Source organism: Sciurus carolinensis, chromosome 2 (assembly GCF_902686445.1).
Source record: "Sciurus carolinensis chromosome 2, mSciCar1.2, whole genome shotgun sequence".
Taxonomy (NCBI): domain Eukaryota; kingdom Metazoa; phylum Chordata; class Mammalia; order Rodentia; family Sciuridae; genus Sciurus; species Sciurus carolinensis.
Window position 1 is genome coordinate 78973021 of NC_062214.1, and position 27651 is coordinate 79000671.

At 35.2% G+C, this 27651-nt stretch overlaps 1 protein-coding gene across 2 annotated transcripts in view; it reads left to right on the plus strand.

Moving 5' to 3' along the window:
- Positions 1-27651, plus strand: part of Ube2q2 (ubiquitin conjugating enzyme E2 Q2) — a 61446-nt gene that overhangs the window by 5030 nt on the left and 28765 nt on the right. The window contains exons 2-7 of one of the 2 annotated variants that reach the window (XM_047538873.1): positions 7122-7223; positions 12293-12397; positions 20630-20686; positions 23664-23804; positions 25673-25757; positions 27164-27224. In XM_047538873.1, coding sequence (XP_047394829.1) covers positions 7122-7223; positions 12293-12397; positions 20630-20686; positions 23664-23804; positions 25673-25757; positions 27164-27224 — 551 coding nt within the window. The remainder of the gene's footprint in view (positions 1-7121; positions 7224-12292; positions 12398-20629; positions 20687-23663; positions 23805-25672; positions 25758-27163; positions 27225-27651) is intronic. The other variant, XM_047538874.1, reaches the window with a different exon arrangement.

Sequence of the window (27651 nt, forward strand, 5' to 3'; positions counted from 1 at the left end):
CTTTCATGAGTGATGTACCCCTTAGTAACTTGTGGTTTGGTTTTTTGTTGTTGTTTTTTTTTTGGTGGTGGTGGTGGTGGTTGTTGTCATCCTTGTAGTTCATGTTTTGGCTAAACTTAGACCCAAGAGAATGAAGTATTAGATAAGTGTTAGTTAGTTGAGGGGTGGAAAATTGAATTGAAATACTTACTACCAAATGCAAAGCATTAGTGGAGAGTAATAAAACAGAACTTTTCCCCCAAGGCCTTTGTAACAGCAGTCTGTGATTATCTTCCAAAGATCTTTCCAAAAGACAGTGCCTAGTCAGAAGAACCATGGAATCCATTCACTGGGTTTCTGTAGCTTAGGTGGTTCAAATCCTTTTCAGCACCATTGTTTTCTCTGCCTCATTCCGCTTAAAATGGTGTTCTGAGTAATTTGCTTCCTGTCTTTGAATATTTAAGCATTTTTTAAAAAATCACATGGGCATGTATGCATTTTTCTTCAACTATTAGCATTTTTACTATGCCTTTTCGGGCTCAGGGTTACTTAGTTGTTTACTTGTAAAAATGATTAACAGGCAACTACATACACACATTTGATATTTTGTCAGATCACTTAGAATTTTTTTAAGGTATTGTATAGTCATTCTATCAGTTTACTTTATGCTCCATTCCACATTTATTGAACAGCAAAATGTGACAGTAATGTGTCTCATAACACTATTGTGTCTTTGAACCTTCAAGAAGTATGTTCATCAGTTTTCAAAAAATTACAAAATTCCTGGAGATAGCTGTGTCCTTCCATTTGGAAAGATGCCCAAAACTGAGCATTCTGGTGGCTAACTTTGCTGGCTGGTGTTTGAGGTAGACATGTTGTTGGTCTGTAATTGGTTTATGTAGAAAAATGTCATTTCAGAATAAGACAAAAAGACTGCTAAAATAATTACAGGTAAGAGATCAGCTTGATTAACCTTGAGTTGTGTTAGCCCAGACAGATTAGGACAGTTTTATGGTGGTGATGGTAGTAGTGATGAACTTGTGTAAAATTTGTCCACTATGGTAAACTTTATGGTGACAGAGACAGTTTCATTTTACAAGCCTTAACATCACTATAAAACTAATAGAATGGAGGAGAGACAAAGGTCCTGAATAATTAGAGACTTGTATTTGTCTTTCAGATTTTCATTACTGGTGTAAGCACTTAAACATTTGCAGCAGGAAAAACTGCATGAGATTTTTGAGCACCATGTAATGCTTAAAAACTGGCACATCACAGGTCATTTTAAAGAGGAATAACTAGAAAACTATCTTTGCAAGATAAGTGCACAGCTTGTAAAAAATAAAACATAAACTTGTAAAAATTACAAACCTTATGAAAATTGGAAAGTTTGATATATATGAGATTGAAAATATTAATGCATAGGTTTAAGTATTTGTCACCATTTCACATGCCTTTCAAAGTAGATTGTCTTGTAAATATTATACTGAATAAACCTTGAACATGATGAGTTTGTGCTGAACATTGTGTTCAAGGGTGGTGGTGGATATTTTATAATATGGGAAACCAGACATTTGTATTATAGGAAATTTAAAGACCAGAAAAGCAAAACTGGATAAAAATGCCTGATAGATGGATACAGTATAATTTTGTTATAATATCTTAGCATGTCATCTTTTTTCTGCTGTTTATATATGTTCCCTCTCCCTTTGAAAAATGTCAGATTGTTTTGTAATTTTTTTCATTCAGCAGTATTGTAGGTATGTCATAGTTTATGCCTCTATAGTGTCTTTAATTACTGTGTATTTTATGACAAATCATCTGGTCAGCCATTCTCCTAATACTGGATATAGAGGTGGCTGCTGCTTTTCCTCCCTCTCCCATTTTAAGTAATTCTTTGAACATCAACACCTAGATCTTAAATCCTTGTGCATATAGGTAATGTCTTTGAAATGTTCCTTAAAATGGTGGCTTTCAGTTCCTATTGCTGAATTGGTTTCTGGAGACAGAACAAATTATATTGTACATCGCACACTATAGAAGTTTTTTTTTTCTTTTCTAGGTACTAGCATTTTATTTATCAGATTGATAAAAATGTTATCAAGTGTGCAATGAAATGAGTTTCTCACAGTCATGGCAAAAGTATTGTTACCAACAGCCCTCCAGGAAGCCATGTTGCTCCATGTTTTCTCCCAGTTTGGCAAGATGAATGATGGCTACCTTAGACTGGCCAAAATTGTTCCTGTGACTCTAGGTCTTATAGAAAGAGAGAAGTCTAATCTAGTCTGGAGAGAAGTCTAGTCTCAGATTTTTCTGGCTTTACCCACCTGACAGTTCATCACTGAGAACGGGGTGGGTTCTTAGAGTCTTTTATTCAGGTTTTGTGTCAAGGGAGGCAGGTAGCAAAAGCAGCTCCAGTGGAACCAGATTGGTGAAGAAAGGTTGTTTGTTCCAAGGAACACATTCTGGGGGAATAGGAAGAAGTGGAAAAGGGGAAATGGGAAGGCAACAATTCTCAAAGTTTTGGGGCTAAGAATACCCTCCTGCTTTAAAAAATGTATTGATGGCCCAAGGATTTTTTTTTTCTTCCTGTACTGGGGATTGAACCCAGGGCTGCTCTACTACTAAGCAACTTGCCTGGTCCTTTATTTTTTATCTGAAATAGGGTCTTGCTAAGTTATGGAAGCTGGCCTCATCCTTCAGCCTCAAGTTGCTGGAGTGACAGGCTTGAACCACTGTGCCTGGCCTAAGGAACTTTTTGTTTGCCAGTTATATCTCTTGATATTTATCGTTAGAAATTTAAACAGACAGGGCTGGGGAGACAGCTCATTTGGTAGAGTGCTTGCCTTGCAAGCACAAGGCCCTGGGTTCAATCCCCAGCACCGCAAAAGAAAAAAAAAAGAAAAGAAAAAGAAACTTAAACAGACATATTTAAAATATTAAAGTTACTACATGTTAAATGTTTTTATAGAAAAAACATTTTCTAAACCTAAAAATTTTAGTGAGATTTATAGCTGGGTCTCCCCACCACCCCAACTTCTTTGTCTGCTGTCATTGCTTCTGTATTCAGATTGTGGTATGGTTTTTGTTTTGGTTAAAATAGAGTTCAGCTCACATAGATACCTGGTTGGAAAAAGAAATACTTTAATAGCCATTTTAGATAATTGTGAATACATTTTTTTGATACTCTGCAAAAATTTGGTCTTTCTTGAATTTTCCGGTGTGGGGGATCGAACCCAGGGCCCTGTGCTTGCAAGGCAAGCACTTTACCAACTGAGCTATCTTCCCAGCCCTGGTCTTTCTTGAATTTTAAATGGATCTTCAATTTCATGATATTACATTTATTGGCCACTGGAAATGATTGGTTCGTTGAGACCTTCTGTTTGTTGAGACATTTCATTATATGTCAAAAGGTCATGTTCCTTTATATGATATCACTGTTAGTCTACCACAGTACTTTTGGGAAGCTATCAGGCTTGCAGTAGTTCATACAAGTGTTTCAAAATTCTGAGTTTTTGCCTGAAAACTTGAATTTTATTTTTGGCAGTATATACTGTCCTTTGTTTTCCTCGAAATGACAGATTCTCTCTTCATTTTTGAGAAAATGTCTGCCAAAAACCCAAGTTGGCATAACAATTGTTTGTCAGTCATCCATCCTTTCAAGTAAAAATGGTATTTCATTAATGTTAAGGTTAGTTCACTTCACATGTCAGTCATACAAATACTTTTTCTCGTGTTCTTTAGGAGTGCTCATGTATATTTCCTATTTCATTACTTGCATATTAAAACAACATTTAAGGATCAATATTTGCGTGACTATTAGTAGTCCATTGTCATTGCCTTTATTTGTACTAAGGTACCAGTAGTTTTACCCACCACTGTATTTGTACTTTTATGCAAATATCAATATAGTAAAAATGGTAATTAACATTGTATTTTTTTTTTTTTTTTTTTTTTTTTTTTTTTTTTGTGGTGCTGGGGATGGAACCCAGGGCCTTGTGCTTGTAAGGCAAGCACTCTACCGACTGAGCTATCTCCCCAGCCCAACATTGTATTCTTGTAAAAAAAAAAAAAAAAAAAAAAAAAAAAAAAAAAATTTTTTTAGATCTAATGGGGTCTGAGCGCCCCACTTTGAGAACCATTGAAATCGGTGCACAGATCTGTTATATATCCTATCTCACATACAGGGTTAAAAAAAGGTCTTAGTAACTGAGCTCAGTTAAGAGTTTTTCAGTTTTCTTTAATATGGTTGGAAGGAATCTATCCAGAACAACAACCTGTATTTGTTTTTCTCATGCAGAAGTTTTTTAGACAAATACTAATCTATACATTGAAGTTCTTAAAAAATTTTTTCTTTTAATTGTAGATGGACACAACGCCTTTATTTGTTCTAATTGGTTATACATGACAGTAGAATGCATTTTGACACATTGTACACAAATGGAGCATAACTTCTTATTCCTTTGGCTGTACATGGTGCTGAGTCACACCAGTAGGGTAATCATACTTGTATATAGGGTAATAATGTCTGTCTCATTCTACCATCCTTCCCATCCCCACCGCCCCACCCCTCATCTTGCTCCCCTCTGCACAATCCAAAGTTTCTTCACCCCCAAAGATCAGCATCCCCTTATCAAAGAAAACATTAGGCCTTTGGTTTTTTGGAATTGGCTTATTTTGCTTAGCATGATATTCTCCAGCTCTATTCATTTACTTGCAAATGCCATAATTTCATTTTTCTTTGAGGCTGAGTACTGAGTAATATTCCCTTGTATATATGTACCACATTTTCTTTATCCATTCATCTGTTGAAGAGCATCTAGGTTGGTTCCATAGTTTAGCTGTTGTAAATTGAGCTGCTATAAACAATGACGTGACTATGCCACTGTAGTGTGCTGATTAAGTCCTTTTGGTATAAACTGAGGCGTGGGATAGCTGGGACAAATGGTGGTTCCCTTCCAACTTTTCTGAGAAATCTCCATACTGATTTCCATAATGGTTGCATCAATTTTATTTATTTTTACGTGGTTCTGAGAATTGAACCCAGTGTCTGTCTCACACGTGCTAAGCAAGTTCTCCACCACTGAGTTACAGCCCCAGCCTGTACATTGAAATTCTAAGTCTAGCTTTGCTTTGTTTTTTAAAGGCTGAAGTAAAAAGAAAACAGTAAAAATTTAAATCTACATGGCATGTTCCCAAGTTAGAAGAATTTGGAGAAGAAAAGGCAATGCTCAAGTGGTTTTCTTTATAACAGGATTAATTCTAAAGATAGTTTATCTTTTATCCTATAAAGAGATTTGGGACACAGAAAGAAATGAGAATACAAAAATAAACCATTACCAAACAGGTGTACAAGTACCATTAATCATGTCCTGTTTCAGTAGTTTCTTTTTTTTAAAGAACTTTTGATAAAATGCTTTTAAAAATACTCAGTTTATGTGGTTTCAGCTATGTTATAATTGAGCTTATAGTTCTCAAAACAATGGTTCTTTCAAACTGTGCAAAATTGTTTTAAATTGTAGTTTGTGTGATAGAATGGAATATTAGAAATTCATGGTATTTGAATTAGCAATAGATACTGTTTTGTAACAAAAACTTAGCAGTTTAAAAACAGTAAATGTTATCTCAGTTTCTGTGAGTTAGGGATCTGTGCACAGCTTACCTTGGACTTACTATCTCAGGGTCTTTCATGGGGCAGTGAAGTTGTTGGCAGAGGCCAGTCATCTAAGGCTGGACAAGTAGAGAATCCACCTCCAGGCTCACTCATGTACTTTATGGCAGGATCCATCTTCTCATAGTGTTGGACTAATTTGAGTGCCTCAGTTTAACTGCTGGTTATTGGTCAGAAACCTTTTTTTACTTCCTTGCTAATATGAACCTTTCCATAGGACAGCTCACCACACGGCAGTTGGTTTTCATCAGAGCAATCGGTGGAAAGAGCATGAGAGATCAGCAAGATAGATGTTGTCTTTTTGTAACCCAGTTTCAGAAGTGACATCTTATTATAATTTTTGCTGTATTTTGCTTGGTGGAAGTGAGCCACTAAATCCAGGGGAGGGAATTTTACAAGAGTATGAATACCTAGAGGTCAGGATTATTGGGGCCATCTTAGAGGCTGCCTACTAGAGAGCTTAAGAACATTATTGTCTGTGAACAGACCATGGCTATACAAGGAGAATGACTATCTCAAAAGCCCAACTCCTGTGGCGATTGAAAGCTGACTGTAGACTGTGGCAGCTCTGTTTCGCTGTTCGTTCTGCCTTCTAACATCTGCTATATTCAAGAAATAATCTTAACTTCATTTAATAAATTTGTTCCTTTAGAAATAACATTCTGTGTTAGTTTGAAAAGGAATGGAAAATTATTAGGAAAAAGGCAAAATTAAATGGGATAAATTTTAGATCTGTTTTTTAGTGGGGGAGGATCTCAATGTGACTTCTGTAATTAACACAAATCAGAAGTCAGGAGTGAGTAGAAGATCTTGAAAAACTGATTTTTTTTTTTTTTTTTTTGTAAGCATTTTGCAAGGATTTAGAGACATGTAATCCTTGGCTTTGCTTTAGGAATTCAGAATTAGATCTCTTCTAGATGAAGTTTAAAAATGTAGACTTCTATTAAAAGGCAAAAGTAGTGCAGTTTAAATCTATAGACTGCACTCTGAGATTTTTTTTAACTTTTTTTTTTGTTGTTATTCTTTGAGAGTTTTATTATGATTCTAGGTATTAAAGCCCTTGAAAAAGATGAAAGCTGGAGAATCCAGGCCAGGATAGACCTTTCTTTTAAAGGAGGGAAGCCTATTTCCTTGGTCCTTGAATACCTTTTGTTTTTGCTTTTTAAAAATTGTAAGTTTTACAGTGTATTCACTTGTTTTAAGTCATGCTGCTTGCTGGGTAAAGTACTTCTGTCTTATTTTTAGACATATGAATTATGTGGCACAGACTAGGCAAGATTAAACTATAAAACTTTATTTGCTTTTTAAATTCCATAAAAGGAAATTTGATTATACCAACATGGATTTAAATGTGTTACTTTTCCTCCCTGTATACATTTTGCTTGACATTTTGCCATTTGGTGATAAGATTTAATGCATATCTGGGTTAGTCTCTTTGTGAATGTGTTTTACATAGGTATTTCTATAACAGGAATCTTACCCATCTTCTTCACCAATATGGTTTGTGGACTCCGATGACCCAACTCTGACATCGGTTCTGGAACGTCTAGAAGATACTAAGAACAACAATTCGGTGAGAAAATAAACCAACCTACTTTCTTTTTTTCTCATGAATGGTACATATAGAACTTACGTGTTAAGAGGTGGACGGGCTAGCATTAGGTTTAGGGTTAGGTTTAGAGTTAGGCTAAGGAGAGCAGTAAGAATGAAGGAAAGAAGGACTGTGTAGAGGGAAAAGAGGGGTGGGAGGGGTGGGAGGGGTGGGGGGGAGGGGAAAATATAATAAACATCATTACCCTATGTAAATGTAAAAAAAAAAAAATAAAAAAAAATTATAATATTATACAACATATATGCATTTATTTTATATATACTTAAAAAAAAAAAAGAGGTAATGTGATGTAAAAACATGATTGCTAATTTTAACAGGAGTCAAAGACCTGGGTGTGGGTTTTTTTTGTTTTTTTTTGTTTTTTTTTCTTTCAGCTTTTAATTTTTAAATTCTTCAAGTTGTATTTACTACCTGGTTTCTTTCTTTCTTTCTTTGCCACAGGGATAGCCTTGCTTTAGATTAGGAATTAGAAGTTTCTTTTCCCTGCATTCTAACTATTAAACCAAATAAGCATTTTTGATAGACTACTAGCTAATGTGGGGAGTAGAAAAAGGGAAAAATACTAATGCAGATGTGAAGGGATAATGATAGAATGATGCAAATACTAGTGTTAAGGAATTGCTTTTTCTGTCAAGGATCAATAGCCTGCAGTAAAAGCCAAAGATATTCAAATAGAAAGGTTTTTTGTTGTTGTTGTTCCTTTTCTTTTTTCTTTTTTTTTTTTTTTTTTAAATAACTAGCAGTCCCCCCTTATCAGTGGGTGATATGTTCTGAGACCCTCAGTGGATGCACAGATCTGTGGACAGTAGTGAACCCTACATACACTGTGTTTTATTATATACATACCTAAAGTTTAATTTATAAGTTAGGTACAGTAAGATTAATAACAAATAATGAAATGGAACAATTGTAGCAATATACTGTAATAAAAATTATTTAAAACTTATGAGTTGTTTACTTCTGAAATTTTCCATTAAGCATTTTGGGACCTTTTTGATCCAAGTCACTTGAACTGCAGAAAGCAAAACTGGGGACAAGGGAGAACTACTGTGTAAAGAAATGTATAAAATTTTATAAAAATGTATAAAGAAATTTTATAAAAATTTAAAAACATTTTTATTCTTTGATTACGAACTCCTAAGTGTTCATTGTGAGAAAACTAGTAAAATACAGTCAAGCAAAAATAAGAATATTAAAATCTTCCTTAATTTCTTTATCTAATATGACCAATAATGATACGATGACTCTTTTCTGCCAGTTTTTTTTTCCCTTTGCTAGTAAAATACATATACCCTTATACATATGTTTAAATAATTAAGGTCATATTCTTTAGTTTTCTTTTTAGACATTATCATTGTATTTTTCCCATGATGTCACTTTTCCATGTATGGAAAAGTACCCATCATTGTTTGCAGGTGATGTTATTGTTTACCAAAAAATACCTAAAGGAATCAACTGAAAAAATTTTTTTAAAGATGATTGGTTAAAATCTATTTTATAAAAATCAGTAGCATCCCCAAATTTGTTATCAGATAGCAAACATAATACTATTTTACTGGTAATTACAACAAAAATTAAAACACTTAGGAATAAACTTAGATGTGCAGGACTTGTTATCAGTAAAACTCGAAAATTTTGCTGAGTGAAATAAAGACTTGGCTACTGTTTGCCTGAATGGGCAGGCTCCTAGGTTGTAAATATGTCGGTTACCCCCATGTCTTCATATTACTTTATAAATCTAATGTAATACCAGTAAAATCCCAACAGATTTATTTTTGGAACTTCACAGAATGACTCTAAGATTATGAAGAGCAAATAAGCTGGGATCATGAGTTCAAAGCCAGCCTCCGCAAAAGTGAGGTGCTAAGGAAGTGAGTGAGATTGTGTCTCTAAATACAAAGTAGGGCTGGTCAAGTGCCCCTGAGTTCAATCTCCAGTACCCCGCCACCCCCCCAAAAAAAGAGCAAACAATAAAAATAAAAATTTAAAAAGGAAATAAGATAACCTGCCTATTCAGATATTAAATAAAATTAAATATTGTGTACTGGTTCTGGATGAGTCAGAAGTTTAGAAATAGTCATGCAGATGAGAATTTAAGGTAAAGGTGGTATTTTAAATCAATAAATATTATATATAGTTTTAAGAGAACTGACCATTTGGGAATATGTCTTTAACTCAAATTTTTGCCAAAATAAGTGATAGCTGGTTTAAATACATCTATTCTTAAGAACAGAAGAATGTCAGTTCGAAAATATTTTAAGAATTAAGGTGGGTATGGAGAGCCATGAAAGGTAAGAGGTGAAAATTAAAATAACACGTTTACATCTCTGGCACAGAGGGTGATACAACCTGTTACTGCCACCACCTTTTAGGAAGTTGCCTTTGAAGAACGAGAATACCACTTCTATAATAGCAGGAATGGATTGCAGTTATTTTTCAGTGTCTAAAATGTTCCATCAAAAATGCTCATACAGTTTAATGAAACAGGATATAAAATTGGGCCAGATTTTATTTTAAAAATCAAACATTTACATGAAGGAAAAAAAAAACAACTCGCCTTTCACTCTATTTTATAGCTTCTGCCTAGTTTCTAGAGAGAATAAACTGTATTTTTTCCACTTTTAATTCACTGAACTCAAATCTGGATTCTGCCTTCATTATTTCACTAAGATTTGTCTTCTAGTTGTCTAATCTCATGGCTCCATTTTTAGTCTCCAAATTGCCCACTCCGTAGCATTTTGATACTGTTGATTATTCCCTTGTTGAAATATTCTTCCATTCAATAAGCATTTATTACTTAGTGTCACCAATAGTTGGTTAAATAAAAATTTTGTGTATAGTTGTATAATAGAATATTCTGTTGAGTTAAAAAAGAATGCAACCAGTCTTTCTGTAAGAGTATATGAAATTTCCAAGATATTTTAAGTGAATATGCAAGGAACAGAATATATATCCAGTCCCTTTAGTGTTGTAAAAAAAATTCTGTATGCTGGTTTATCCATACTCCCCCACCCCCCCATGAATATAGGAAACTTGATAGAACACAGAAAAATATTTTTTAAAAATATTGATTGGCTTGTATGCAAGACTTTGTGCTAAGTGGTGGGTATAAAAAGACAAAGCATGTCTTTGTCCTCTGAGAATTGATAATCTAATGGGGACGTCCATCAGATCATTGTCTCCTGTTTTTACCTCTTATTTCCTTCCTTTGATCCTCTCTGAGCTATTCTTCCTTGATATGTCTCTTCTCTTTTCATTTTGTGCTTTCTCTGAGTAATCTCTTCTATTGTCATTATTCAAGTCATGACCTATAGTCTAAGGATTTATACATCTGTATCTCTAGCTAAAAATTATTTCCAGAGTTTTAAATCCATACATATATATCATATATATCCAGGGAATCTCAGGTGTGCCACAGAGTTTTTAAAATGATCACATCTCAGTTTACACTCGTCTGTTACTTAGTACTATACCCTGTCATTTTTTTTTCTTAATTCTCATTGTGATTGTGATTGGGACAAAATGAAATAATGAAACTGGACACCTATACTTGAACCTGGGAGTATCTTAGAGCTTTTTTTTTTTTTTTTTTTTTTAATGTCTCTGATCCCTAAACCCCCAAATTAATAAGTTTCAAAGACCTGTTAGTTGGCCTTCTGAATTTCTTAAATCCTTCCCTATGATCTTACTTTCTTCCCTTATCCCTCACTTTTTTGGGGGCTTAAGGGGTGGGGTGGGGAGTGGGGTCGAGAAATTCCTAAAAGGAGTCTACCATGTTTTTCTTGTTGCTTTATCAGACTCCACCATCCTGCTGCCTGTACCACAGTGCTCCAATAGCTCCTCCTCTGCTGGAGTATGAGTGTCCAGGGCTGTGTCCTGATCACCCTGCCTCATCTTCATTGTGTACTTAATATAAAATAGAGCTTATTGGATAGATAACAAATCCAGGGACTGTTGCTTCCTTTTAAGCATAAGGATTTTTATTTGATATCCTAATTTAGTGTTTAGCCTTCCTCATTTCCACTTGCTTCTCTGTCCACTGTGGAAAGGCGTATTCTTCTCTTGGTTTAACCCATTCTAATCCTGTGTCTGCTTTCTTAGTCTTTTATAAACCTGTTTCTTCCCCTTCATGTCTTGGTCAGACACACCCAGGGAACTAGTCCTGACCAAGTGAAGTAAGTTGTTGTTTCAGCTCCCTTTTGAGTCTGCCAGGTATTTACCATTCTTCAATTGCAGTTGTTAAATGTTGGGGGGAAAAAAAAATTAAACAATGAAAAACATGTTTGTGCACATAGTTTAACTTGCTTACTTGATTAAAGTAAATGTGCTTACCAAATAACCTAGATTTAAAAATGGAAATTTAAGGAGCTATTCTTAGTAATTTTCCTAGTGATTTTTTTTTCCTCCCTGACAGGCACATAAGAGCCTATTACAAGTGTTTTCACAGAAAGTTTCATTTAATCTTTACCATTCTGAGAAAATTTTGATTGCTTTGTTGTATACACGGGGAGATTGAAACCCAGAAAGTTAGATATCATATCCAAGGTCATCTATATTCCAGCGCTCAGTCTACTAGATCACATTTGCTTCTGTACTTTTAAATGGACATGACTGTGGTATATATAATTTCGTAATTGATATATAAACACCGCCCGTTTTTTGTGGCCTTTTTAATGCATTAATTTTCTCTTGTCTGAAGTTGTAAATTTCTGAGAAAAGTTAGCAGTTAAAAAATTGGCAAGGTCTGGAACTCCCTTCCTCTGCCTTTTTGTTGATGTCATTCTACTAGGGATCAGTTATCATACCCAAGCTGTAGCTTCTCTTTCTGTTTTTGTGTTTGTTTTTATGGTAACATTTTTACACTAGCAGCCCTTAAAATATTTTAAAGTCTATATTCTGTCCATAGGCTGCAGTTGGGCAGTAACAACCTTTTTCATTTCCTTCTGGATTGATTACAGTAGTTGTAGCATTGTTCATGTCTTCTAAGGACTCTGTAACACAATGCTTATTTACTGAAATGTGTTTTGTAGCTTCGTCAGCAATTGAAGTGGTTGATATGTGAACTCTGCAGATTATATAACCTTCCTAAGCACCTGGATGTTGAGATGCTAGATCAACCACTACCCACGGGTCAGGTAAAGTAAAAATTCTCTAGTGTTCAAGAGCTGAAATAAATTGTCTCAATCAAAAGTAAAATTAGGATGGTTTTTCTCTTTATTATTGAGCAACTTATTTAGAAGTTTTGATGTTCCTATTAAATTGCCTTTTTTTTTTTTTTTTTTTTTTTTTTTTTTTAAGTACTAAAAATACACTTTTCATTTCTTGGAGCTGCTTTCATTTAACTGTGATAGGCAAGCAACTGCCCTTCCACCCACTGTTTTGTTGTTAATATTTCTGGTTTCTATAAATGTTTCTTCTTTCTTTGATAGTTTGCCTTTGCTTATTTTAATACCTTCACTAGGATGCCATCTCCTTAAGTTCATCTATGCTTTTTTTTTTTTTTTTTTTTTTTTTTTTTTTTTTTTTTTTTTGTGGTATTGGGACTTGAACCCAGGGGTGCTGTACCACAAAGCTACATACCCAAACTATCCCCTTTTAATTTTTTATCTGTACTACTTAAGGCCTAACTTGAATGTTATTTTCTCTAAGCAACAGGAATTTCTAGTAACTCAGCTGGACATGGTAGTGCATACCTGTAATCCCAGCAACTTGGGAGGCTGAGGCAGGAGGATCACAAGTTTGAGTCTAGCCTCAGCAACTTAGCGAGATCCTGTCTGAAAATAAAAATGGCTGGGATGTAATTCAGTGGTAAAGAACCTCTGGGATCAATCCCCAGTATCCCCTACCCCCCCCCAAAAAATACACATACACTAGCTCAATACCACCCCTAAGTAAACTTCCTCTTTTCCAGTTTATTTTGGAATAGAATTAACTGTGTAGGCATCATTTACTGACTTTTACTATAGTAAATGAAGATTTAGCTTTTAAACCTTTACTTCCCCACCCACCTCTCCTAAAACATTGTGTTTAGTCATGTGAATAATCACTAGTTTATCATTAGGACTTTGTAGTATAGAACCAAGTTTTCTATTATATTTCCTTTCTTATACAGCCTTTTGTTTTGTAGCATTTGTGCAAGCTGGGTGCAGTGCTGCTTGCTTGTTAGCCCAGCTACTCAGGGGGCTAAGGCAGGAGGATTGCAATTTAGTGAGACCCTGTCTCAAAAGAGGGGTGGGGCTTGGGATATAGCTCAGTGGTAGGGCGCCCCTGGGTTCAATCTCCAGTACTACCAAAAAAAAAAAGTTTGGTTTTTTTAACCCCTTTCTGTGATTTCTTTCTTTTGTTCCTTTGTGTTTTCTGCAGTGACCTTGGCAGGGTGTCCTCTGGGCTGACTGTTCAGCTCTTATCTTTAGGTGTTTCTTATCTGCTTTCCTAGAGTAGATCCATCGTTTTCTGGATCTCATGTTGTCTCTTTCAGCTTACTCTTTCATTTTGCCTGAGGACAACCTCAAGTAAAAACCTGAGAAAGCATGAAATGGTGGTCATTTTCTGAGTGCTAGCTTCTGAAAAAATGTAGTCCTGAGTTTGGAGACAGACCACAGTGTGTTAAAATCTTGGTTCTGCTGCATATTAGCTTATACCTTGGGCTGATCATTCAGTCACTCTGCATCATTTTCCATTTGCAAAATGGGGAAAATAATAGTACTAGTACCTATATTTTGCAGGGAACCATGAGCATTAAATAAGTTGGTACATGTCAATCATTTAGAACATTGCCTGGTGCATTTATTCCTTAATAAATTGTAACTGCATTATATTTCACCCTTTCACTTGATTGATAGTTTGGTTGAATTTTTAACTGAGGTTGATTACCTCAGATTTTCAAAGATTGTGCTTCTTGTCCTCCAGCCTAAATGGTGGTGGTGAAGCCTGGTGTCATTCCGAGTCTTATACACTTTCTGTCTGAAATACCACAATGGTGTATTTAGTTGTGGGTCTTTGTCATTCATTGTGCTGGGTCCTTAGTAGGTATAGGTCTTTCCAAGAATCTTGAATCTTATATGTATTTTTTGCATTAACTTTCTCTTTTCCAGTTTATTATGGAATGTCTGCTAATTGGATTTTTAAACCTCTGGGTTTGAATTTTCATCTCTTATACTATCTCTATACTCTTAATTTTAAATTCTGGAATATTTTCTTTCAACTTTTGGAAATTTTACTTGGAGAGTTATGTATAACTTTTTTTTTTTTTATTATTTATTGCTGCTCACCCAGTGACCTCAAAATGTAATGGCATAAAACAATTTATTCCGCTCCTCACTGTTGGATGGATTAAATAGGCTGAGCTAAATGGTTTTTCTGCTGGCCTCATTTGAGGGCTCTCCCTATGTAGTTACATGGCACCTGGAACTTGTGTGATCTGGACACTTGACTGCACTGGAATGTCCCAAGATGGGCTCTTCACCACCCACATGTCTGACATCTTTGTGTTTCATCACATGACCTTTCTCCCTACCTGGTATCTCATCCTCTAGGGCTTCTTTATGAGGCTTCTCTTTCTTCAGGAGGCTAGTCAGATCTCAAATTTTTGGCTTCCAAGAGCATGGAAGTAGAAACTGGTAGGTATTCCTAAGGCTTATTAGACCTTGAACTGTTCCATTGTTAATTCAGCTGCATTCTGTAAGTTAAAGCAAGTCACAGGGCCAATCTAGATTCACTGTGGGATTGGGACCATCGGTGACCATGAATGCTGGGAGGTGTGCCTCATTTGGGGCCATTTCCAAATGTGGAACCATATGCTCTAAGAACTTTTTCTTCTGATTATTCCTTATTCCTGGTATTCTGTTCTGGTCTTACAAAGGCTATGTATTCATAATTGTCTTTAAGAAGTTATTTTGATACTCTTTTGTGTTCTCCCTAACTCTTTAATACATATATTTTTAGTTTATCTTTTTTTTTTTTTTTTTAAACTTTGCTCAAATATCTTCGTATTGTGTTGCTCATTCATATTATTCTTTTAATATACCTTTCTTTTTCTGCTCATTCATACAGAGGTACCAAATGACTGGTTTGGAGTCCTTTATGACCAAGACTTGTCAACTGATAACTTTTAGGGGGAGTTTATGCTAACTTGAAACTGCTCTCTTCTACTCCTCTATTTCCTGATATAGGAATAAATGTTGACTGAACTACTCAATTTCTCTGATAATGACATCTTCGATTTTTTGCCTGAGTTAGATTCTGCCTGGGTTCTGCTTAACAAGATAGGGAGAACAACATGTTTCAGGGCTGGGGATAGACAGACTAACTTTTTGTTAGTCTCTGCTTTTTAGCTCTGTCACTCCTGCTCTCCAGTGTACTTGGTATTTGAGTCTTGAACCTCTCCTAGGTGCTGTGGAATGAGCCTTCTCATATTGGTATTACTCTAACCTGTGCCTTTACTTGACTTTGTTACATTAATTACTCTTCTGTTTATTGTAATCTTCTAATGTAGTTGGATTTTCTTTTGCAATGGTAGCCTCATCCTCCCCCCCCCCTTTTTTTTTTGGTCCTGGGAATTGGTCCCAGGGGTACTTAGCCTCTGAACCAGGGTCTTGCTAAGTTGTTTAGAGCTTCTCTGAGTAGCTGAGGCTGATCTCGAACTTGAAATTCTCCTGCCTCAGCCTCCGAGTCTCTGGGATTACAGGTTTGTGCCACCATGCTTGGCCTCTTGTTTTTTATTAAAAAAGTTTGTGTTTATACAGTGACTAGTCTTCACTGTAAATTTAGTGAAGCCTCAGGAAAGAGAAGATGGGAGAAATACATTTTGTGTTCAGCTTCCTTCTCTTGGATATCTGCAACTTGTGTTTTTCACTTAACAGTATGTCATGGACATAATATGTGTAGGTCTACCTATTTTTTCATGATTGTATATACAGTTCTATGTAGGCATTAACATAATTTGTGAATTACATGACAAAATATCCTATTTTGAATCATCCTTGCAGTCCCATGATAAACATTGTTGGAATGAATATGGTAATACTTTATTTTTGTATTTTTACTTCTACTCTAAGCTTGTAGTAAAGTTCTTTGTTTCCTTTCAGGCTCTTGTTTCATTTTTCTGTCAGGGATATGACTTTGGGAAGCTTTGTCTTTTTTCCTGTGATCTAGAAAAGCTTAAACCAGTAATTTTCAACCAGAGGCAGTTTGACCTCCAATAGAACAATTGATATCTAGAGACATTTTTGGCTGTCACAACTGACTGTGGCAGAGGGATGCTGTTGGCTCTTTGCTCTTTAAACAAATGTGTAAGAGTTATGCCTTGAGTGCTGTTTCACTTCATTGCACAAGTTTAAAATTTTAGTGTATTTCTGAATAGTTTGCATTTCCATCTTTGTTCACATTACTCTTTTTGTGGTTCTGGGGATTGAACCCAGGGTCTTGTGCATGAGAGGCAAACACAATGCCAACTGATCTATATCCCCAGCCTGTTCACATTACTCTTATTACCAAAATTTTTGTGAAATATAACATGTATTGGAAATATGTAAAACACAAGGTTAGTGTAACACCTGGTTGCAGCTAATACCTGGGAACTACAACTTAGCCACCACCACTCAGGAGAAGAAACAGAACATTGTTAGAACCTTCAGCAGCCTCCTGCCAGATCATCATTTTCCAGTTAGTAATCCTTTCCTTACTTTAGTTTCATCATTCATGTCTGCATCATTATACAGTATAGTTTAGTGATGATTGTTTTTTTGCTTCATATTGAGTCATACTATATGTATTCATAGCTCGCTTTTGCTCAACATTGTGAAATTCATTCATATTGTGTTTGGCTACATTTCTTTTTCATTGCTGTATTTATTCCATTGAATATATTTATTCAGCGGACTGTATCATAATATTTTTCCATGTCATGTTTGAAGTATTGTTTCCAGTTATTGCTGTCAGGAGGAGTGCTGCTATGAATCTTTTTATCTGTATTTTTTTTTTTTAATCTATATTTCTTGGTATCCTTGTACAAGTATTTATCTTGGTTTACTAAGGTATGAGTGTTAATTTCTTCTTGAGCCTGAGTTATCTAGAGAAAGAACTTTAAAAATAAACATTTTCAGATGATTTTTGGGCTACTTCTAGTTTGTCATTGTGGTTAGAGAATATGGTCGGTGACTCTCAGCTATATTATCAGCAGTTTCTTAGACTTAGCCATTGGTGTTATTGTCTTTGCTTATTGTTGTCTCTTGTATTACACTCCCTGCCACCTTGTACCCTGGGTATATTAATATTTGAGTCTCTTCCCGGTTCGTTCGTTCTTTCTTTTATTTTTTTGGACAGGGGATTGAACCTCGGGATGCTTAACCACTGAGCCACATCCCTGTTCTTTTAAACATTTTAGAGACAGGGCCTCGCTGAGTTGCTTAAGGCCTTGCTAAGTTGCACTCGCATCCTCCTGCCTCAGCCTGCCAAGCTGCTGGGATTATAGGCATGCACTATCATGCCCTCTTTCCAGGGTTTTTTTTTTTTTTTTTTGTGCTGGAGATTGAACCCAGGGCCTTGTGCTTGCAAGGCAAGCACTCTACCAACTGAGCTATCTCCCCAGCCCTCTTCCCAGTTCTTTACATTTTCATTATTGGTATTTATTGTTACAGATGAAAAGTTTGATGTTTGAGTCATCTTTCTGTGTTTTTTTGTTTGTTTTTTGGTCTTGAAGTTGGTTTGATTTTTCTCTTTAACTGTGAAGTATGGACTTTTATTTTTTCAGTTTTTATTTGGGGCTTTCAGAGCTGTTAATATTCTATCATCTTTCTTTAACTCAACAATTTTCTCTTTTTCTTTCTCTGCATCCTTTGGAAAAATATTAGATCTTTGTATTCTTCTGTTTCCCTTAACTAGTCTCTTATTTCCTATTCTGTTTTTTCCTTTCTTCCTCCGTATTATAAGTGAATGTCACAGTTTAGTTTTCTTCATTTTGTTTTCGCAGTGCTGGGAATCAATCCCAGGGCTGAATGATATGCCAGGCAAGTGCTCTACTACTTATCTACATCCCCAACCCCCCAGTTTGATCTTTTTAATCATAAATACTTTATTCCATTGTGCTTTCTGGCCCTTTTTAATACATTTCCTTTCCTTAAAATCTTGTTTTTTATTTCCCAGAACTATCTTGTCCTTAAATGCAGTATTTTCCCAGTTGCTGTAAAAGATTCCATTTAGATTTTTAAATTTTATTTCCTTCATTAGTAATGCTTCAGGTCACTTGTTTAGCTTATTTGACAAGGGACCTTTCAGGTTGTCATTTTCTTCAGCTACCTGGTGATACTTGGTTTTCTGCTTATTTATAAGTGAAGTGTACCTTTGGGTATTAATTGTTGATGTGGGTGTCCACAGAATTTTCATTCTCTCTGCTGTGGTCTCCTCTTCCTGGTTTGTAGACCTGTGCTGTCCCTATGGCATGAGGATAGGGAGGTACTAGCAGGTAGGATTTCCAACTCTCAAGTTTTTAAAAGAGATAATCTGTTATGAGATTTTGCTGTTGCATTGTTGTATTAAAAACACTTTTTAGCTGGGTGTGGTGGCACACACCTGTAATCCCAGCAGCTCAGGAGGCTGAGGTAGGAGGATTTCGAGTTCAAAGCCAGTCTCAGCAAAAGCAAGGCCCTAAGCAAATCAGTGACACCCTGTCTAAGGAAAATACAAAAAAGGGTTGGGGATGTGACTCAGTGGTTGAGTGCCCCTGAGTTCAATCTCTGGGTACCAAAAAATCAAAACAAAATGTTTTGTCCACTCTTACTGGGTCTGACACGTATAGTAAGAGGCCATTAGGGTAGACTTCCTATAGAAGAACCGTCCTTACCAACTCTACTTGGTGCAAGTACAACAAAGAATGTGTGGTTCATCTGAAACGTTCCTATTAAGTTTTTTGGTGGTTCTTCTCCATTATCTGGATTGAGTGTGGCTTTCTCAAACCAGCAGTCTGATTCCATCTGCTTTGTTTTTTAATGTGCTCTTATAATTTGGTTCACTGATGGGACTCCTCTTGTTTGTTTTCTTAGTGTAGCAATGAACTCACTCTTATAAAATTCTTCTGTCATTTCAGTGGGGTTTTGAAAAGAAGGGAAGGCCACATCTTGAAATAAAATTCATCTTCATGTTCAAAACCCTAACTAGCTTTGTGTTTGGTTAAATTATTTATCCTTTGCTCAGGGACTAGGTCATGGTTACAGACTAGGCTACAGGTCAGAATCCCCATAAGAGCTTTTTGAAAATAGATTTTCTGGGGGCAAGCTCTGAAATGAGCATTTCTCAGTCACTGATGCATTCAAACTTATATGTGGGACTTTTAGACTAGGTATGTTCTTTACATACCAAAAATAGTCTGGTTTGAAATATATACTTCAGGGAAATGAATAAGGGTGAACAGTATTTTGGGAGCTGCTACTTCCTTTTTTCATTCAGTTTCTAGGAGATGAATAATAATTGTCCAAAGAAATGCTGCTTTAATAAAAATATAAGTATATTCTGCATTGGGTGTGTGTGTGTGTGCGCATGCGCCCACATAAAATTTTCCAGCAGTTATATCCTCTGAGATAATGACTTTTCTTAAGAATTATGTTATCAGAGTAGCTAAGAACAGATGTTTAGATGCTGCTGAGATCTTTGTTGATTTAATTTGGTCTCTGGATCCTAGTTTCTTGATCTCTTAGACATTCTGAGCACTAACCTAAGTCCACCTTTATAAAGATGCATGTCTGCACCTGTGCTGTGGCCTAGGAAGTTTGTTCTTGAACTTTGCCAAAACTATATATGAAGGCCCTTCCTAAAACACTGATTTGAGTATGAACAGTAAATTGTCTTAGAGAGGTATTCTGTAGTTAAGAACATGTTTTTAGAAAGAAATCGAGTCTCTTTAGTGAAGTGATGGTTATTTTATAGTTTTTAGTTTTATGAAGTATGTATTCCTTTGTAGCCCATCTGGCCTTTTTAAATGTAAAGCAGTTAATTTATATAAAGATTCAGGCTTTTCAAGTTAAAAAAAGAATGTCTAAGGAATTAATGGTTTGGGATATTTATTAAAAACAAAAGGCATTGACCTTATACACATAACCATGTAAATAAAATGTTTTATTTTAAATTAGCTTATGTTTAAAATTCTTTTCAGTTTTGTCTTATATTTGACTTATTGCCTTTGACTTATTTGCCTTTATTTGTCAAATTGAAGCTGGATTTAAAAATACATTTTTTAATTTTAGTAAACCCTCTGTTAGTGGCACTGCAGTGATGCATGATTGATAGTTTGTCCTTAAAGCTGTGGTACCAGTGTTCTAACATACTCAGCATGTGTCTATTCTGTGTAGAACTGGCAAATTATTTCTTTGTTTTAGAATGGAATAACAGAAGAAGTGACTTCAGAAGAGGAGGAGGAGGAAGAGATGGCCGAAGTAGGTATTTTATGTAAGAAAATAATTTCATAAATATCTTCATTTTTTAACATTTCAGTTATTCTCTAAACTTCCCCCCCCCCCCCCCCCCCCCCCCCCCCCCCCCCCCCGTACTGGGGATCGAACCCAGGGCCTTGTGGTTACAAAGCAAGCACTCTACTGACTGAGCCCCAGCCCCTCTAAACTTTTTTTTAAAACTAGTTTTAGTGTGGAATAATGAAAAGCACGTTATATTTGGAATGGAATGTAAATTCTAAACTCTTGACTTTACCTCTAATTAATGATGGGGCTTTGAGCAAATTATTCTTACTTCCTTGAATTTGAAGAATTCTTTAACATTTGCACTAAAACTATATTTACATTTAATAGTAATCAGTATTTAACTCATACTTGGTTATTTTTAGTAAGAACTACTGAGTTTAAGAAATTTTTTTGTTAATTTATTTCATTTGTTATAATTAGTTATACATGACAATGCATTTTGACACGTCATACACAAATGGAGCATAACTTCTCATTCTTGTTGTACATGATGTAGAATCACACTGGTTGTATAATCATTTATGTACATAGGGTAATAATTTCTGATTCTTTCTATCCTTCCTACTCCCGTACCCCCTCCCCTCCCTTCACTTCTCTACCAAATCCAAAGTACCTCTATTTTTCCCTAGGTGCCCCTCCCATCTCTACCACCACCATTGTGAATTAGGATCTGCATATTGGTGAAAACATTTAGCCTTTAGTTTTGTGGCCTTTATTTTGCTTAGCATGATATTCTCCAGTTCCATCCATTTACCTGCAAATGCCATAATCTCATTATTCTTTAAGGCTGAGTAACATTCCATTGTGTATATATACCACATTCTTTATCCATTCATCTGTTGAAGGACATCTAGGTTGGTTCCATAGCTTAGCTATTGTAAATTGAGCTGCTGTAAATAATGATGTGACTGGATCACTGTCGTGTGCTGATTTTAAGTCCTTTTGGTATAAACTGAGGCGTGGGATAGCTGGGTTAAATGGTAGTTCCATTCGACATTTTCTGAGGAAGTTTTATATTTGGAAAAAAAGGAGAATTTGAGAACATTTCAGGGACTACTCACTAAGAACAAATGATATAGTCTCTTGTTAAAAAAAAAAAAAAATCATCTAAGAACTTTAATTCTGTTTTGTGTTCCTGTACTTAGAATACTAGAGACTGGGTAATCTATATCAAGAAAAGAAATTGATTTTCTCACAGCTCCAAAGGCTGGGAAGTCCAAGATCAAGGTGCTAGCATTTGGGTCTGTTGAAGGTCACCTCACATGGTGGAAAACAAAAGGACATGAGAGCAAGTGAGCCAAATGTGGTGAAGTCCCTTTTATATGGTCCTTAATTCCATTAGTGAGGAAGGAGCCCCTGAGGTCTAGTACCACTTTAAAGCTCTACCTCTATATCATTACATTGGTGGTGAATTTTGGAGGGGACACTTTAAACCATAGCAAATTTAGTAGAGCAAATTCCAAAGACAAACTAAGTAGTTGTTAGTTACTGATATACTTTGAGGTTTTTAGGCTCTGAAACTTTGCATTTAAACTAAAGCTTGTATGGGTGCTATCCTTTTGGGAGGAGAAAGTTAATGTGTTAGTCATGGAAAGAAGATTGGTTAAGAAAGGCAGAGGGTTAAAAATTTTGAATTAGCAACAGACATTTATATTAGATATGCTTATTGAAGGAATATCATAAGCAGAGAATAGTATGACAAGAATATTGTTTTAGAAAGATAATGCTAATTCTATTTGGGATGTGCTGATGAGGATTGAGATGGAGTTTTGTGGATGAGAATGTGACTGAGGGTAACAGGGTAGGAAGAAGAGATAGAGGGTGGGCATTTATGAGACCTGTGAAGGAAACATGAATAGGAAGGAACATTATGGTTGAAAAGTGCTCATAAGAGAGTTCATGAAATGGAGTCATGGACTGGGTCTGAATAAGAACAGAATGTAATAAAGCCTGTAGTAAGGCCTGAAGATGGCATTCTAAGAAAGAGACTCGTAGAGTCTGGATATGAGGTGGTCATTAACCTGGTCCAGAAATCACAGTGAGTTAGTCGGCTCAGAAAGATGAAGATCATACTCTATTTTAGAAATTTTGGCAGTTGAAATAGAAGCAACATACTTGAAAAAGGTTTAAATTCTGCACTATCGAAAACTTGGAAAAGCAGTGAATATGCAGAGGTAATAACTGTTAACATTTCAATATATCTTTTCTAGTTGTTTTTAAATATCTCTTGGTATAATTGAGATTCTGTGATTCCCATTTTGTATTTTGTGTCTTTTCATTTCACAGTTTTTGTTGATACAGAAGGAAGAAATATGCTGTGTTGGTATTTTAATTTCCTGTAGTATAGAGTTAATGGTTTTACTGTGTTCATGCAGATTTTGTGTTTGCTTTTGTGGTTATTTGGATGAAATAGGCATAGTTATGTCTAAATGTGTGTTCACATTTTAGACTGGTCTAAGAATAGAATTCTAAAACTCGAAGTTTCTGGAACAAAGTATGAATAGTTAACATTTTTGATACCTGTTGCTAAACTGTTTTAGAAGTTCCTTTTGGGCAGGTGGTATGTACCTGTAGTCCCAGCTCCTTGGGAAGCTGAGGCAGGAGAATTGCTTGAGTTTGAGATCAACTGGGCAATATAAGCAAAACTCTGTCTAATAAAAAAAAATTCATATTGATTTATAAGATGGCATATTTATTGAATCATGATTTTGTAAAACTATTAGATCTGCTTTATTCATAGTCTGGCTTTTAAACAAAACAATATTATAGGAGGGAACCTTTTGAATATTTAATTCCTTTTTTCCCCTCCTCCCTATAAAATGGATGCATCCTCTTTTCTGTTCCCTTTTTATCCCAGTCAAGAGTAACTTAACTGTAGGCATAAGAAACTACTAAAGAAAAATAACTTGAATAAGCTATTATTTTTCTTTTGTAGGATATAGAAGACTTGGATCATTATGAGATGAAGGAAGAAGAACCTATTAGTGGGAAAAAGTCAGAGGATGAAGGAATTGAAAAAGAAAATTTGGCAATATTAGAGAAAATTAGGAAGACTCAAAGGCAAGACCATTTAAATGTAAGTATGTATAACCTAGAACCTGTGGTTAAGTAATTATAGATATCAGGCAATTCATTCAGATACCAATCTTAGCCGGTCACCTCTTCTAACCCTGCTTTAGTAGTGGATTCAGTCATATATTTTGTTGACTAGCCACTTTCTACTTTTACATCTACTCTTTGTCCTGGCACCATCTATGATCTTGTTGTGTGCTCCCTTTTCAGCCTCTTTATTCTGTTTTCTTTGCTTACCTTCCTCCTTGTGGGATCTATAGATCCAATTCAGTCTCTCCTACAAAGTTTTTGCTATTCAGATTCTTTTTCCTCCATGAACCTGACCTTTGGACCATCCTGTCCTGACCACTTTGCACCTTTTTTATCTGAAGCAGCATATGGGGGTATGAAATGAACACCGTTTGATAAAACACACCTGCATGACTTGTTTCCTCAACTCAAAAATGTGGACAGATAATACATCCTTTTTGATGACTACTGGGAGAAATAAGAATGTGTACATGTGTATGTGTATATATAAGTGTGTGTGTAATGTTTATAAACATATATAATGCTCAGAGAAGGAAACATCAAAATAATAGTCTGGCTCTCTGATCACTCATTACCACCTGCCTTCTTTTGGAACTATTTCTTAATTCCATGAAATCCTAAGACCAATTGCTTTGTCTTAGAAAGACACAGGTAATGCATTGTTATGCAAGTTAGTACCAAGATTTATAAATAGATTACTCTTCCTTCTTCAGTCTTATTTAAAATGTTAATTTAATTTGGCACATCTTTTTAATATAGCAAGGAAATTTAACTACATATTTTGATTATGATAACTGAATCAGTGGTTACTAGCTATGTCTTTTGATTGACTCCAGTTTATATGCATTATAGTAAGAACAATTAAAAATTATTGAACACTTTCACATGATAAACAATGCTAAGTATTTTATATTTTCTGTGCCTTCTCATTAAATTTTCATAGCCACTATATGAAGTAGGTAATCTTTATATTTTATAGATGTGAAAGCTAGAACTTAAGTCAGTTCAAGATCACCTAGTTAGGAAATAATCATTGTACTATTTTTCTCTTTAAATGTAGTGTAACCTTTAAAAATCTTTAAAATTTCACATGATGGAAGAATAGTTCCATTCATATTCATTCTTAGGATAAGATATTGGCAAATTTTCTTCTTTAAAGAAGTCCCAACACTGAAAATAATTGCAACCAGTCGTATGCAGGCAATCATGTTGTTCAGCTTCTTAATGTATAAGCTAGACCTTCATTGTAATATTCTTGCTTGCAGGTCTTACTAATGGAACTCTATTTTGGTTAATGTCATGTGAGGGTCTTCTAGTATCCCCCCCCGCCCTTGGTACTGGGATTGAACCAGGGGTACTTTACTTCTGAGCTACATCCCTAGTCCTTTTTAGTCTTTTAAAATTTTGAGATAGGGTCTCCCTAAATTGCTGAGGCTGGCCTTCAACTTGTGATCCTCTTGCCTCTTAGCTTCTCGAGTGCTGGGATTACAGACATGTGCCACTGTACCCAGCTCTTGTAGTATTTTCTAAATTGGAGTTTGGAAGAGACTTGTACCGGATTCTAAACTGTTAGAGTCCATGATGGTCTGAACATGTTGGCTAAACTCCCTCCTACCCCCTAAATTATAAGAAATACTAAATGAACCAGACTTATCCCCCCACTTTTATATTCCTTTGAAACTTAATAATCCTTTATTTAATTGAGCTTTTTATGACTTCTTAAAGTATTGAGTGGTAATTCATTTTTACAAACTCATTGTGAACTTTTATATTAGAGTCAAATATCTTAAATCTAATTACTTGCCTCAATAGACCCTGTAAACAGCAGGTTTTATGTTTCAGGGTGCGGTGTCTGGGTCAGTGCAAGCTTCAGATAGACTTATGAAAGAGCTCAGGGACATATACAGATCACAGAGTTATAAAACAGGTAAGGACTCCTGGATCTCTACTGTCTGTTCTTTTGCTGGTTTCTATTTTCAGCTAATGTCATTTCATATAACTGGACAGAAATAGAAACGTTTATTAACTTTATTTTAGAGGTACAAAATTTCAGTTTGAGTTCCCAAAGATATAGGAGATAAGATAGGATGAGTTTAGTTTTTGGCTCAAAAGAAAAAATTTTTTAAATAAATATAATGTTTTCACCTTCTTCCTGATAGAGATTTAACTCATGATCTTTATCTTTTTGAAAAAGCATGAGTAATATTGCTTTGTAAAGTGTTTAAGATTAATATTTGTATATTTCATTATGCAAAGAGAACTTTTGCCAAGTTGATTTTTATTTTTTCCTTTTTTAAAAATAACAAACGCTTACTATAAGGGGTAGTTATGGTACTACTTTAAAAATAGATGGACTTTTTTTTTTCTTTTGTCTTTTTTCCATTTCATAGTTTGACTTAAGTGCTCTTTCTTACCCAATAAGATTTTGCATATTGTGGAACCTCTTTAACTAGAAGTAATCTACTTGTCAGAGTATCATTAAGGGAGAGAACCGAACTTTGGTGGGAAAGATAGCATTATAATCTATTCCAGAATCCTCAGTGATGATTTGAAAATTATTGGAATTGCTTAGAAACTTGAAACAACCCCCTCCCACTTCATAGAGTGCAAGATAAGCCAAATGTATTTGAGTATCCTAATAGTTGTAAGAAATCTAAAAGTTGTAGCTGTAGAAACCTAGACAGTTAAATGTTTGGATACTAGTTTTTTATCTTCAAATGTTAATGACTTCATATGTTTTAGCATTTTTTATATTGGCAGAGAAATGAATAATCATATAGTAGGTAGTTTGGTTGAATTAACATTTAACCGTATATTATTACAATTATTGAAAAGATTGACAGCAGATTTATGTATACTGACTTGGAGAAATGTCCCAGAAAGTTGAAGAATGACCAAAAAACAGTATATGTAGTATTCCATTTTTGTAGAAATGTTTCTTCACATACATAGAAGAAAAGTCTTAAGTACATATGGTTTTGCATAATCTATTTTTTCAAAGGGTAATGGTAAGCAGTTTCTGAATTCATTAAAGAATCCTCTTGGGCTGGGGGTATAGCTCAGTTATTAAGAGTGCTTGCCTCACATGCACAAGGCCCTGGGTTCAATCCCCAGGACCATACACACAAAAAAGAATCCTCTTCTAGCTTTAATTATCTGTTAAAGGCATAAGACTTAGTCCCAGTGGTCAAATATTTGTAATATAGCTGAGATGTTTCATTTTTTTAATAGCAAAAGTTATAGATTTGTTGGCTATTTAGCATTTGTGTTTACACCAGAGTAATAGTTACATGATCAAATGAAGAATAACCAGCAAGCCTTTTATCTTTTCAGGGATTTATTCAGTGGAACTCATAAATGACAGTTTATATGATTGGCATGTTAAACTGCAGAAGTAAGTGACTTTTTTGGTGCTAAACCACTCTTTGCAATGTTAGACTAATCACAATAAAGTGGTTTTTTTTGTTGTTGTTGTTGTCTTTTTGCTTCTGTTTTGATATCTTTATAATATGGCTTTACTTGAAACTTTAGACCTTATTTCTGTGGAAGTGGTTCTTAGGTTTTTAAAATGAGCTGTTACTAAGGCTCAGTAAATGTCTGAGAAAGAGGTACCGATTGTGAAGTAGTGTTTCATGGACTTCGAGACAATGGCAACTTAGAAACAAAAGTGTATTCAGTAACCTGAGGAGGGCTGGGGTTGTGGCTTAGTGGTAGAGCGCTTGCCTAGCATGTATGAGGTACTGGGTTCAACTCTCAGCACCACATAAAAATAAATAAATGTATAAAAAGAAGTGTATTCTACTAAAAAGTTATATAAATAT